This window comes from Oncorhynchus nerka, linkage group LG20 (genome assembly GCF_034236695.1).
Source record: "Oncorhynchus nerka isolate Pitt River linkage group LG20, Oner_Uvic_2.0, whole genome shotgun sequence".
In the NCBI taxonomy this organism is placed as follows: Eukaryota; Metazoa; Chordata; class Actinopteri; order Salmoniformes; family Salmonidae; genus Oncorhynchus; species Oncorhynchus nerka.
This window is the reverse complement of record NC_088415.1, coordinates 27,847,980-27,862,792: the sequence shown is the minus strand read 5'-3', so window position 1 is coordinate 27,862,792 and position 14,813 is coordinate 27,847,980. Positions and strand designations below refer to the sequence as shown.

General features: G+C 47.5%; 1 protein-coding gene across 2 annotated transcripts in view; it reads left to right on the top strand.

Moving 5' to 3' along the window:
- LOC115102190 (helicase ARIP4-like) overlaps window positions 1-14,813 on the top strand; it is an 89,381-nt gene that overhangs the window by 23,381 nt on the left and 51,187 nt on the right. The window contains exon 1 of one of the 2 annotated variants that reach the window (XM_029621834.2): window positions 827-2,179. The exons of the other annotated variant lie outside the window; for it this stretch is intronic. Within the exon in view, the coding sequence (XP_029477694.1) occupies window positions 2,146-2,179 (34 nt within the window). The 5' untranslated portion in view covers window positions 827-2,145. Of the gene's footprint in view, window positions 1-826; window positions 2,180-14,813 lie in introns of those variants that run through there. 2 annotated transcript variants of the gene reach the window in all.

The following is a 14,813-nucleotide window of genomic DNA, read 5'->3' as shown; positions in this document are numbered from 1 at the left end:
TAGTAATACTGCACCAAGCATCTTAGTTGGATGTAAAATTGCGTGACTAAAACGTCATAATGAAAATGTTAAAATTAACTCATGAAGTCTGTCATTATCTTCGATTAATTCTGACTTTTGAGGAAGAGTATACTGGCTACGGTATCTCAAAATTGACAAACAGTACTATTTCCAATTTTTTTTATTTTCTTTCCCCCCCCAATTGTAGGTCTTTTAAGGGAGTATGGGAGCACACTCGTTCGGCTAGCTGAGTTCAGTTCGGTTGGCGCCTAGGCCCCAGACGAAGCATGCTGACTCCTTAAGGCTGTCATTGTCAAGAAATAGCTGCTCCCCATCAAAGACAACACCTCTTTTAAGAGTTAGTGTTTTTTTGTATGTGTGTTCTGTGTGTATCTGTGTTGGTTGGTGGTAATAGCAGGGAAGTCTGTGTGTACAGCAGTAAACAAATCCAGCACATTGTTTTGCCCCTGCTTTTCTTTTGCTGTGTCACTCAACAGGAACTCTGATGTGGATTTGAATGTTGTTTATCAGTGTCAATTACCCAGTTCATGCCCCCTTTCATTTGCTGAGACTGTTTATGTAAACAGAGAAATGTGAGCTAAGAGGCTTGAGTGAAGTAAAGGCATGTCTATGGAGATGTGTGGTAAAGTTGAGCGTGGGGGAAATGGCCTACTCTTTGGGATGAGAGAAGACTCCTGTATTGTCAAGCTAGCAATCTTTATAGGGCTGCTTCTACCTCTTCTTTCCCCTCCCTCCCACCCTCTCTTGTTTCTAGCTCTTTCCTCCACAAGGGGAGGCTGGGGAGGGGATTGTAAAGATGTGTTTTTAGTGTGTGTGCAGCCTCCACGTGAGTGTTTGTAAAGTGATCCGGGTAAGGTGTGTGTTTGGAATGGTCCCGGGACCTGGCTCCACCACGTTGTTGAGCGCCCTCTCTTACTTTTTCCTCAATCCATCTGTTCCCTCTGTCCGAATGAACTCTTACCTCCATTACCTAAGGCAGCCTCACTGAGGGGCCTGCTGACTTCATGGGTGTCAGTTGGTGGTGCGACTCTCCCGGTGGAAGGGGTGTTTGTGACGGCCAGACAGAGCTGGGCTGCTTTCAGCCCCTCATTGTTTTATAAGTGTCCCTTGTGGCTCTGCTTACAGAACCATGCTCTCAATACTCTGGAAGTCTGGGGCAGTATGGCAGAGTGGCGCTGACATTGATACTCTGGCTTGGCAAGAGGACAGAGATGAGATTCATTCTAGAGTAGAAGGATATCATTGCTTATACAGAGAGGTCATGGGTAAAGGTGTCTAAACCTGTTTTGGGGGTTTGAGTTCTTGGCTAGGAGGAGGTGGAATCTTGAGTAAGGGGGAATCTCGCTTTAGCAGTAGCTGAATAGCCGTGGAGGGAGGTTTCATACATTTTATTGTATTGTCTAGTTTTGGTCCACTTTTTCTTTTTCTCTGTCTTTCTCTTCTCCATCCTTCAAGAGTGCATATGTTTAGACGTGACATGTCATTTATCATTTGGCCACATCATCTACCTAACTACATGATGAAATATTTCCATTGCTACTCTGTCTTTCGAGCGCCCCTGCCTGCAGTCTCTCCCCTGTTTTACACGGCACACATGCTGCTCCTTCTGCCCAGTCGGCATCTCTGCTCTTACTCTCCCTCTCTTCCGTAGGGTAGTGGTGTGCGTACATAGACAGCCCCCCTGACGAGGCCCCCAGCTCCAGCATGAAAGGTTATGTAATGAGGTTTTAGTAGAGTTTCCTGGTTGTCAAGAGCCTGACTCGACTCATATTGCCGCTTAGGACAGGGATGAGCTAGCGTACTGCCACTCACTCATCCTGTCAATCAGTTAGTAGGGGGAAAAAACTCCTCAGATAAACCGGTAACGCCGAAGACCAAAAGTAGAACAAGAAGCCAGGTTCTGCCTTACAGCTTGTAGGCGAAGACTTTTTTCACTCGAGGAAGTGAGTTTTCAGAGCAGACGGCGGTAGTCAGGCCACCTGTTCCCCCAGCCTCAGAGACCGGTAACAGAGAGAGTGAGAGAGACGACACAGAGAGAAGCGGCAAGCGGGGAGCAGCATCACCACCACACACCCTCTACAAGCTTTTGGGACACTCCACACACCCCTCACGGAGATTCTAAGCATGCTGCTGCTGGAGGAGTCGGAGACCTTTGCAGGTAGGTGACCCTCTGAACCCTGCTGGCACCCTGATCCTCCTTGGTGGTTGGAGTGTCACTGACTCTTGGGACAGTAGCAGGTGGGGGTGACGTGATGACTGAGGTGGACACTTTGAGGCTGAATCAAGGATTACCAGAGAAAGATGTGTAGATTAATAATACATTGTAGTTCAGAACCGGGGTGTTGTTTTCCATTGTAGTGCACAACCGGGGTGTTGTTTTCCATTGTAGTGCACAACCGGGGTGTTGTTTTCCATTGTAGTGCAGAACCGGGGTGTTTTACATTGTAGTGCACAACCGGGGTGTTATACATTGTATTGCAGAACCGGGGTGGTGTTATACATTGTAGTGCAGAACCGGGGTGGTGTTATACATTGTAGTGCAGAACCGGGGTGGTGTTATACATTGTAGTGCAGAACCGGGGTGGTGTTTTACATTGTAGTGCAGAACCGGGGTGGTGTTATACATTGTAGTGCAGAACCGGGGTGGTGTTATACATTGTAGTGCAGAACCGGGGTGGTGTTATACATTGTAGTGCAGAACCGGGGTGGTGTTATACATTGTAGTGCAGAACCGGGGTGGTGTTTTACATTGTAGTGCAGAACCGGGATGGTGTTTTACATTGTAGTGCAGAACCGGGGTGGTGTTATACATTGTAGTGCAGAACCGGGGTGGTGTTATACATTGTAGTGCAGAACCGGGGTGGTGTTATACATTGTAGTGCAGAACCGGGGTGGTGTTATACATTGTAGTGCAGAACCGGGGTGGTGTTTTACATTGTAGTGCAGAACCGGGGTGGTGTTTTACATTGTAGTGCAGAACCGGGGTGGTGTTATACATTGTAGTGCAGAACCGGGGTTGTGTTTTACATTGTAGTGCAGAACCAGGGTGGTGGTGTTATACACTGTAGTGCAGAACCTCGGTGGTGGTGTTATACATTGTAGTGCACAACCGGGGTGGTGTTTTACATTGTAGTGCACAACCGGGGTGGTGTTTTACATTGTAGTGCACAACCGGGGTGGTGTTTTACATTGTAGTGCACAACCGGGGTGGTGTTTTACATTGTAGTGCAGAACCGGGGTGGTGTTATACATTGTAGTGCAGAACCTCGGTGGTGTTATACATTGTAGTGCAGAACCAGGGTGGTGTTATACATTGTAGTGCAGAACCAGGGTGGTGTTATTCATTGTAGTGCAGAACCTTGGTGGTGTTATACATTGTAGTGCAGAACCAGGGTGGTGTTATACATTGTAGTGCAGAACCTCGGTGGTGTTTTACATTGTAGTGCACAACCGGGGTGGTGTTTTACATTGTAGTGCAGAACCAGGGTGGTGGTGTTATACACTGTAGTGCAGAACCTCAGGGTGGTGGTGTTTTACATTGTAGTGCACAACCGGGGTGGTGTTTTACATTGTAGTGCACAACCGGGGTGGTGTTTTACATTGTAGTGCACAACCGGGGTGGTGTTGTTTTACATTGTAGTGCACAACCGGGGTGGTGTTGTTTTACATTGTAGTGCACAACCGGGGTGTGTTGTTTTACATTGTAGTGCACAACCGGGGTGTTTTACATTGTAGTGCACAACCGGGGGTGGTGTTGTTATACATTGTAGTGCACAACCGGGGTGGTGTTATACATTGTAGTGCACAACCGGGGTGGTGTTTTACATTGTAGTGCACAACCGGGGTGGTGTTTTACATTGTAGTGCACAACCAGGGTGGTGTTGTTATACATTGTAGTGCAGAACCGGGGTGGTGTTTTACATTGTAGTGCAGAACCAGGGTGGTGTTGTTATACATTGTAGTGCACAACCAGGGTGGTGTTATACATTGTAGTGCACAACCAGGGTGGTGGTGTTTTACATTGTAGTGCACAACCAGGGTGGTGTTGTTATACATTGTAGTGCACAACCAGGGTGGTGTTGTTATACATTGTAGTGCAGAACCGGGGTGGTGTTTTACATTGTAAATCAAATCAAATCAAATTTTATTTGTCACATACACATGGTTAGCAGATGTTAATGCGAGTGTAGCGAAATGCTTGTGCTTCTAGTTCCGACAATGCAGTGATAACCAACAAGTAATCTAACTAACAATTCTAAAACTACTGACTTATACACAGTGTAAGGGGATAAAGAATATGTACATAAGGATCTATGAGTGAGTGATGGTACAGAGCAGCATACAGTAGATGGTATCGAGTACAGTATATACATATGAGATGAGTATGTAGACAAAGTAAACAAAGTGGCATAGTTAAAGTGGCTAGTGATACATGTATTACATAAGGATGCAGTCGATGATGTAGAGTACAGTATATACGTATGCATATGAGATGAATAATGTAGGGTAAGTAACATTATATAAGGTAGCATTGTTTAAAGTGGCTAGTGATATATTTACATCATTTCCCATCAATTCCCATTATTAAAGTGGCTGGAGTTGGGTCAGTGTCAATGACAGTGTGTTGGCAGCAGCCACTCAATGGTGGCTGTTTAACAGTCTGATAGCCTTGAGATAGAAGCTGTTTTTCAGTCTCTCAGTCCCAGCTTTGATGCACCTGTACTGACCTCGCCTTCTGGATGATAGCGGGGTGAACAGGCAGTGGTTCGGGTGGTTGATGTCCTTGATGATCTTTATGGCCTTCCTGTAACATCGGGTGGTGTAGGTGTCCTGGAGGGCAGGTAGTTTGCCCCGGTGATGCGTTGTGCAGACCTCACTACCCTCTGGAGAGCCTTACGGTTGAGGGCGGAGCAGTTGCCGTACCAGGCGGTGATACAGCCCGCCAGGATGCTCTCGATTGTGCATCTGTAGAAGTTTGTGAGTGCTTTTGGTGACAAGCCGAATTTCTTCAGCCTCCTGAGGTTGAAGAGGCGCTGCTGCGCCTTCTTCACGACGCTGTCAGTGTGAGTGGACCAATTCAGTTTGTCTGTGATGTGTATGCCGAGGAACTTAAAACTTGCTACCCTCTCCACTACTGTTCCATCGATGTGGATAGGGGGTGTTCCCTCTGCTGTTTCCTGAAGTCCACAATCATCTCCTTAGTTTTGTTGACGTTGAGTGTGAGGTTATTTTCCTGACACCACACTCCGAGGGCCCTCACCTCCTCCCTGTAGGCCGTCTCGTCGTTGTTGGTAATCAAGCCTACCACTGTTGTGTCGTCCGCAAACTTGATGATTGAGTTGAGGCGTGCGTGGCCACGCAGTCGTGGGTGAACAGGGAGTACAGGAGAGGGCTCAGAACGCACCCTTGTGGGGCCCCGTGTTGAGGATCAGCGGGGAGGAGATGTTGTTGCCTACCCTCACCACCTGGGGGCGGCCCGTCAGGAAGTCCAGTACCCAGTTGCACAGGGCGGGGTCGAGACCCAGGGTCTCGAGCTTGATGACGAGCTTGGAGGGTACTATGGTGTTGAATGCCGAGCTGTAGTCGATGAACAGCATTCTCACATAGGTATTCCTCTTGTCCAGGTGGGTTAGGGCAGTGTGCAGTGTGGTTGAGATTGCATCGTCTGTGGACCTATTTGGGCGGTAAGCAAATTGGAGTGGGTCTAGGGTGTCAGGTAGGGTGGAGGTGATATGGTCCTTGACTAGTCTCTCAAAGCACTTCATGATGACGGAAGTGAGTGCTACGGGGCGGTAGTCGTTTAGCTCAGTTACCTTAGCTTTCTTGGGAACAGGAACAATGGTGGCCCTCTTGAAGCATGTGGGAACAGCAGACTGGTATAGGGATTGATTGAATATGTCCGTAAACACACCGGCCAGCTGGTCTGCGCATGCTCTGAGGGCGCGGCTGGGGATGCCGTCTGGGCCTGCAGCCTTGCGAGGGTTAACCCGTTTAAATGTCTTACTCACCTCGGCTGCAGTGAAGGAGAGACCGCATGTTTTCGTTGCAGGCCGTGTCAGTGGCACTGTATTGTCCTCAAAGCGGGCAAAAAGTTATTTAGTCTGCCTGGGAGCAAGACATCCTGGTCCGTGACTGGGCTGGGTTTCTTCTTGTAGTCCGTGATTGACTGTAGACCCTGCCACATGCCTCTTGTGTCTGAGCCATTGAATTGAGATTCCACTTTGTCTCTGTACTGACGCTTAGCTTGTTTAATAGCCTTGCGGAGGGAATAGCTGCATTGTTTATATTCGGACATGTTACCAGACACCTTGCCCTGATTAAAAGCAGTGGTTTGCGCTTTCAGTTTCACGCGAATGCTGCCATCAATCCATGGTTTCTGGTTTGGGAATGTTTTTATCGTTGCTATGGGAACGACATCTTCGACGCACGTTCTAATGAACTCGCACACCGAATCAGCGTATTCGTCAATATTTTCATCTGACGCAATACGAAACATGTCCCAGTCCACGTGATGGAAGCAGTCTTGGAGTGTGGAGTCAGCTTGGTCTGACCAGCGTTGGACAGACCTCAGCGTGGGAGCCTCTTGTTTAAGTTTCTGCCTGTAGGCCGGGGTGGTGTTTTACATTGTAGTGCACAACCAGGGTGGTGTTGTTATACATTGTAGTGCACAACCAGGGTGGTGTTGTTATACATTGTAGTGCAGAACCAGGGTGGTGGTGTTTTACATTGTAGTGCAGAACCGGGGTGGTGTTTTACATTGTAGTGCACAACCAGGGTGGTGTTGTTATACATTGTAGTGCACAACCGGGGTGGTGTTATACATTGTAGTGCACAACCGGGGTGGTGTTTTACATTGTAGTGCACAACCAGGGTGGTGGTGTTATACATTGTAGTGCACAACCAGGGTGGTGGTGTTATACATTGTAGTGCACAACCGGGGTGGTGTTTTACATTGTAGTGCACAACCGGGGTGGTGTTTTACATTGTAGTGCACAACCGGGGTGGTGTTATACATTGTAGTGCAGAACCAGGGTGTTTTACATTGTACTTACTGTCTGTGAATTGGAGTTGTTTTGTAACAGTGTGCAACGGTGTTGTATAACGCTCCCTACTTATGCATCAGTTTGACACCAGCCATCCTTTCATTCATTTACATTTACATTTAAGTCATTTAGCAGACGCTCTTATCCAGAGCGACTTACAAATTGGTGCATTCACCTTATGACATCCAGTGGAGCAGCCACTTTACAATAGTGCATCTAAATCTTTTAAGGGGGGGGGGGTGAGAAGGATTACTTTATCCTATCCTAGGTATTCCTTAAAGAGGTGGGGTTTCAGGTGTCTCCGGAAGGTGGTGATTGACTCCGCTGTCCTGGCGTCGTGAGGGAGTTTGTTCCACCATTGGGGGGCCAGAGCAGCGAACAGTTTTGACTGGGCTGAGCGGGAACTGTACTTCCTCAGTGGTAGGGAGGCGAGCAGGCCAGAGGTGGATGAACGCAGTGCCCTTGTTTGGGTGTAGGGCCTGATCAGAGCCTGGAGGTACTGAGGTGCCGTTCCCCTCACAGCTCCGTAGGCAAGCACCATGGTCTTGTAGCGGATGCGAGCTTCAACTGGAAGCCAGTGGAGAGAGCGGAGGAGCGGGGTGACGTGAGAGAACTTGGGAAGGTTGAACACCAGACGGGCTGCGGCGTTCTGGATGAGTTGTAGGGGTTTAATGGCACAGGCAGGGAGCCCAGCCAACAGCGAGTTGCAGTAATCCAGACGGGATCTGTTTCTCTCTCATTTGGTCTTTCTCTCTTTCATGTTGTTCTCTGTTAGGAGCACTCAGATGTTTTATTTGATGTGGGGGCTCTTTGACCGTTTCTACGGTAACCTAAACAGGTGGCAGTGGGAGGATTTAGTGTTTGATGAAACGGTACTAGTCAGTCTGAATGGGTGCAGCACGAGGAACAACATATGGTCAACTACAACAACAAACATGTATTTATATACTATAGAGCACATCACATGAGGGATGTGGTTACCTTCTTCTATTGTGATTTACTGGTAGTCTGTGTTTGTCTCCTTTCTTATTGTTTCTGTCCATTTCCTCTGGTTGTGGTAGTTGATTGGGTTGACAGTTATGTTGTGATCAGTGTGGCCACCTCTAATGGGCATGGGGGAGTTGTCTATGTCGACCACATTACCTTTTTATATTGTACTCATTTAGCACAGTGTTTCTTGAACTCGGTCCTGGCGCCCGGATCATCAAGCTTGGATTATTTGAATCAGCTGAGTAGTGCAAAAACCATACGTGGACCCAGGGGGGAAACCATGTTTTAGTAGACCTCTTAACCCTAATTGCTCCTGTAAGTATCTCTGGATAAGTGCCTTGCTGAAGAGCACGTAGACAGATTTTTCAGCTAGTTGGCTCGGGGACTCGAACCAGCAACCTTTTGGTTACTTTCCCAACGCTCTTAACTGCTAGACTACCAGCTGCCTGGTTAACAACTCTGCCACGATCACACTTTGTAGAACGCTCTGACGATGTCCCCAACATGTGATCTGCTGAACAGAGATCCTATGATGTGTCCTGATGATTCTAAGGTGTCACTACACTTGTCTACCCTACAATGCCAAAACATGTTATTTAACACCTCTGCATTAACATGCTTGCATCCAAGATGAGCTGTATAATAGTGTGAGCAACAGATTCAGATTTCCCATGTTTTAAGTGAACCCTTAGCATGGTGGTGTTTTCAGAGACAAGCCCCCCTCCCAGGTCAGAGTGGAGTGTTAGTCACACAACATGAGGTGTTATTGTTATAGAGGCCCCCTCCCTGCCTTCTGCTGACCCGGGTCATGGTAATCTCTCCAGTCTGAGAGATACTGGCCAAGTATATCACTAGATCAGTCTCCGAACACCGGGGGTCGCACAGCCACGCAGCCACCCCCCTCAACGCTCCACTAACACTCCTCCTGTCCCTGTTCAACAGGGCTGTCAGGCTAGTTATGCAAGGCGTGTCCTCCTCTCCTATCCTCTGCAAGGCGTGTCCTCCTCACCTATCCTCTGCAAGGCGTGTCCTCCTTTCCTATCCTCTGCAAGGCGTGTCCTCCTCTCCTATCCTCTGCAAGGCGTGTCCTCCTCTCCTATCCTCTGCAAGGCGGCGTCCTCTCAAGGCGTGTCCCTCTCCTATCCTCTGCAAGGCGTGTCCTCCTCTCCTATCCTCTGCAAGGCGTGTCCTCCTCTCCTATCCTCTGCAAGGCGTGTCCTCCTCTCCTATCCTCTGCAAGGCGTGTCCTCCTCTCCTATCCTCTGCAAGGCGTGTCCTCCTCTCCTATCCTCTGCAAGGCGTGTCCTCCTCTCCTATCCTCTGCAAGGCGTGTCCTCCTCTCCTATCCTCTGCAAGGCGTGTCCTCCTCTCCTATCCTCTGCAAGGCGTGTCCTCCTCTCCTATCCTCTGCAAGGCGTGTCCTCCTCTCCTATCCTCTGCAAGGCGTGCCCTCCTCTCCTATCTCTGCAAGGCGTGTCCTCCTCTCCTATCCTCTGCAAGGCGTGCCCTCCTCTCCTATCCTCTGCAAGGCGTGTCCTCCTCTCCTATCCTCTGCAAGGCGTGCCCTCCTCTCCTATCCTCTGCAAGTCGTGCCCTCCTCTCCTATCCTCTGCAAGTCGTGCCCTCCTCTCCTATCCTCTGCAAGTCGTGCCCTCCTCTCCTATCCTCTGCAAGTCGTGCCCTCCTCTCCTATCCTCTGCAAGTCGTGCCCTCCTCTCCTATCCTCTGCAAGTCGTGCCCTCCTCTCCTATCCTCTGCAAGTCGTGCCCTCCTCTCCTATCCTCTGCAAGTCGTGCCCTCCTCTCCTATCCTCTGCAAGTCGTGCCCTCCTCTCCTATCCTCTGCAAGTCGTGCCCTCCTCTCCTATCCTCTGCAAGGCGTGCCCTCCTCTCCTATCCTCTGCAAGGCGTGTCCTCCTCTCCTATCCTCTGCAAGGCGTGCCCTCCTCTCCTATCCTCTGCAAGGCGTGCCCTCTTCTCCTATCCTCTGCAAGGCGTGCCCTCTTCTCCTATCCTCTGCAAGGCGTGCCCTCCTCTCCTATCCTCTGCAAGGCGTGCCCTCCTCTCCTATCCTCTGCAAGGCGTGCCCTCCTCTCCTATCCTCTGCAAGGCGTGCCCTCCTCTCCTATCCTCTGCAAGGCGTGCCCTCCTCTCCTATCCTCTGCAAGGCGTGCCCTCCTCTCCTATCCTCTGCAAGGCGTGCCCTCCTCTCCTATCCTCTGCAAGGCGTGTCCTTTGTTTTATTTATTCCACAGTTCGTTTACATTTTTTTCGGTATTCATTGTTTTTTGCAGAATAGCTTTGTTTTTCTGATTTTGGTTTGTCTATTTCTCGATAGGAGACTGATCAAGTTGACTGAGATGTTTACATGGAAACTGATGAGCAGCTGTCTGCCTCTCAGGTTGTTTCCTGTGTAAGCCATTGTAAAACACAACAGCTGTAAAACGACTTTTCTGGGGTTGAAACACACACACAGACTTAGAATAGCCTGTTCTAGGGGAAGGGCTGCCATACATTGTCGATGGGAACAGAAGATATGGTTTTGTTTGTGAATGTACATTGTAGGAATTAAAGTCTGTTTTGTGGGTAGTTTATGTGATTGGGCGTGTACTTTATTAGGTGTGCGGTTCTTGGGCTTGTGTAACAGCCAGAGGCTGCTGTTACATAAGTGTCCCTCTGCCTGAGTCCATGCTCATTGTGCTGTTGGTGTGTGTGTGTGTGTCAACAGGGGGTAGGAAATAGAGGCAAAATGTGTCATCTTATTGGGCTAACTTGCCACGGGGGGGACTAACCATTGAGCTCATAGATTTCAACACAGTCTATTGACCCCTTAGTTATCCTTTATTCACGGCTGTAGTACTAAGACGTCTTTGGGTTGGCACATATTGACTTCTCGCACATCGAATTTACACAGGAACCTTAATATTAAGTTGGCAAATGCTTATTGTGTCTTTGTAAATAATCTGCTCTGGCTCACATGGTCTGTGTGTAATGTCTACCCACTTGCGAAAGGTTAATCAAGCTTATGACAACTCCTGGTCAATGGTACTGGTAAATATCTTGTCCTGAGGTGAACCTCTGTGAAAGGTGGCCCTGTATTGCAGCTTCCGGCAGTTTCCCCGCTCCGTGACCTGAAGTCACCCAGTGAACACGTGTTGCTGCTGTGATGCTGAGCGTAGAGGCTTCTCTGGTTTTTGTACACTGGACTGAGAGTTCTGTAATCTCCTTACTGATGTAGATGAAGAGGGAGACCACTTCACTAGTGTGTTTTTTTTAGTGGACCAGTGGCTCGCTCACCCTTTGGATGTCTTCTTTTGGGCTCCTAGTGGATCTAAGGCCCTCAATCAGAAGCACTGAGTTTGTTTCTCTGATTCTGGCTCCATGGTTTGTGGGATTTGTGGAATTAGTCATTCTAATTATGTGGTTTGATTTCCCACTTCGCTCTGGCAAATGTTCTGGTATGGCTGCCTGGGCGTGTTCTGGATTAGGTTCAGTTGGCGCAGTCCCGCACCTGCCTGCAGACCTGTTGTGTAACTCCGTGGGTCAGAGCGAGCTTCAGCAGCACTGTATGAAGTAGGAACATGACATACACACATATAGGCCAGGCTGCCAGGAAACGGGGCCTCTGAAACATTACACTCATGTGATTCATGGACCTGGATCAGACTTGGCACCAGTGTTGCATGTCCACTCCACTCAGATGACATGGATTCTGAGAGCTTTGAACGTTGTTTCTCAACTGAGTCCTCACATATTTGATCTATACCAATACCAACATTCAGTGTCTTGATGGTTATTTGAGTTGATTCAGGTGTGCTAGTGGTTGAATAGGTCAAGTTGGCAATGTGAAACGACTGGGTTAAGAAACGCTGGGTTAGAAAGTACATTGGAGAAGAGGAAGTAAATGAACTCTTTCCAGATAATTAATTGTCTTAGTGAAATATAGACCATGATGACCTTGAGCCATTGTTGTTGTTTACCAGTCAGTTCCTCTTCCTCTTGTTGTCATGGCGCCCCCTGGTATTCATCAGGGCACATCGCCTGTTGGTAATTGTCGGTCTGGTAATTGGTAATTGTCGGTCTTTGATAATCAGCACTACGCAAATGCTGATTCTCTGCCGTAGGAACGGTGTGACTTTAGCTAAGCACCGTTCCATAAACGACCAGGGTAACATCAGAAATCCACAGGTTTACATCAAGTGAAAGCGCCCCCCCATCCTCTACCCTACATCCCTCCCATCCAAGATACCCCAGAAGAAGCAGTCGGGGAGGGAGAGAAGCGCTGCTTATGTAAATGTCAGGCTCCTTCAGGAAGCACAGTATACATACAAGTCGTGATTGTGAAAGAGCAGGATGTGAAACCATGGACTGCACTCTCTATGCTTCTGGAATGAATTAGGACAGGAAGTTGATGGGTAGTCAATGTGTCATCGCTGTGGTGGCCTTTGTGTGTTTCCCAGGCTTATGTAAAATAGTCTTTGTTGTGAGTATTCCTACAGTGTTGCATGGAGGCCAACTCCCCTTTATCTCACTGGCTATTATGATTGGACGACTGCCATGGCTTGCTGTGTGTAAAGTGTCGTTGCCACAGAGTTAGTCCACTCCCTATCTGAGAGAGAGTTGTTTTTTAAAAATTATTCACTACCAATCGGAAGGAGTTTTTGTTTTCCAAAGACCTGTCTTTGGTGAATGGAACCTAATTGTGTCCCCACTGTAGTGGAATGGTGCTGATGTCCTCAACTCGCCTGGTCAGAGGCACCTATAACAGTAGAAATCCATGATCGCTTGACGATATACACTCCGTTGCCAGTTTTAGGTACACACATCTAGTACAAGGTCGGACCTTCCTTATCCCCGGAACACCCTGAATTCTTCAGGGCATTGATTCTACAAGGTGTCGGAAATATAACACTGGGATGTTGGTCCATGCTGACGCGATGGAATCAGGCAATTGCTGCAGATACAAGTCTCTGCTAGGTAAAGCCCCGCATTATCTCAGCTCACTGGTCACCATAGCAGCACCCACTCGTAGCACGCGCTCCAGCAGGTATATCTCACTGGTCACCCCCAAAGCCAATTCCTCCTTTGGTTGTCTTTCCTTCCAGTTCTCTGCTGCCCATGACTGGAACGAATTGCAAAAATCTCTGAAGCTGGAAACTCACATCTCCCTCACTAGCTTTAAGCACCAGCTGTCAGAGCAGTTTACAGATCACTGCACCTGTACTTAGCCCATCTGTAAACAGCCCATCTATCTACCGACCTCATCCCCATACTGTATTTATTTATTTATCTTGCTCCTTTGCACCCCAGTATCTCTACCTGCACATTCATCTTCTGCCAATCTACCTTTCCAGTGTTTAATTGCTATATTGTAATTACTTCGCCACCATGGCCTATTTATTTCCTTAACCTGTTGCTTCTACCCGGGACGCTTGCGTCCCAACTAGAGCTCTGGAAATGCAAATGCGCTACGCTAAATGCTAATAGTATTAGTTAAAACTCAAAAGTTCATTAAAATACACATGCAGGGTATCGAATTAAAGCTACACTCGTTGTGAATCCAGGCAACAAGTCAGATTTTTAAAATGCTTTTCGGCGAAAGCATGAGAAGCTATTATCTGATAGCATGCAACACCCCAAAAGACCCACAGGGGACGTAAACAAAATAATTAGCATTTCGGCATTACACAAACCGCACAATAAAATAGAAAACATTCATTACCTTTCACCATCTTCTTTGTTGGCACTCCTAGATGTCCCATAAACACTATTTGGGTCTTTATTTCGATTAAATCGGTCCATATAAAGCCTAGATATCGTTATATGTAGACTGTGTGATAAACGAAAAAAACATCGTTTCAAAACGTAACGTCATTTTTTTTTATTCAAAAAGTCGACGATAAACTTTCACAAAACACTTCGAAATACGTTTGTAATGCAACTTTAGGTATTAGTAAACGTTAATAAGCGATAAAATTCATCAGGAGGCGATGTAAAGATTATTAGCTGTCCGTCTGGAAAAATGTCCGGCTAGAAACTCAACTAAAATATCCGGTCCTAGACCGGATTAGATACGGTGTCCTGTATGTGTTTGACCAAGAAAAAACTCGAAGGGAAATGACAAGACTCTAGACACCCTGTGGAAGCTGTAGGTACTGCAACCTCAGTCAATTAATTGTGGTTCACGTTTATCAATGGGTTCAAGTAGCGCATGGATATATTTTCCCCATTTTCAGTGATCAGTTTTTCCTGTGCTTTTCGATGTAAATGCCGTTCTGGTAAAGCCACAGCAGTGATTTAACCAGTTTTTTAAACGTCTGAGTGTTTTCTATCCACACAGACTAAGCAAATGCATATACTATATTCCTGGCATGAGTAGCAGGGCGCTGAAATGTTGCGCGATTTTTAACAGAATGTTCAAAAAAGTAGAGGGTCGACTGAAGAGGTTAACTTACCTCATTTGCACTCACTGTATATAGACTTTTTGTTTTCTTTTGTTCTACTGTATTATTGACTGTATGTTTTGTATGTGTCGAATTGCTATGCTTTATCTTGTCCAGGTCGCAGTTGCAAATGAGAACCTTGTTCTCAACTAGCCTACCTGGTTAAATAAAGGTGAAATAAAATGAAAGATTGGACGGCGGTACATTCATACTGCGAACAGCCCGTTCCATCTGATCCCAAAGATGCTCTTTTCGGATTGACCAGCAACAATGTTCAGATGTGCTGTGGCGTTCAATCGTTGCTCAGTTTGTATAAA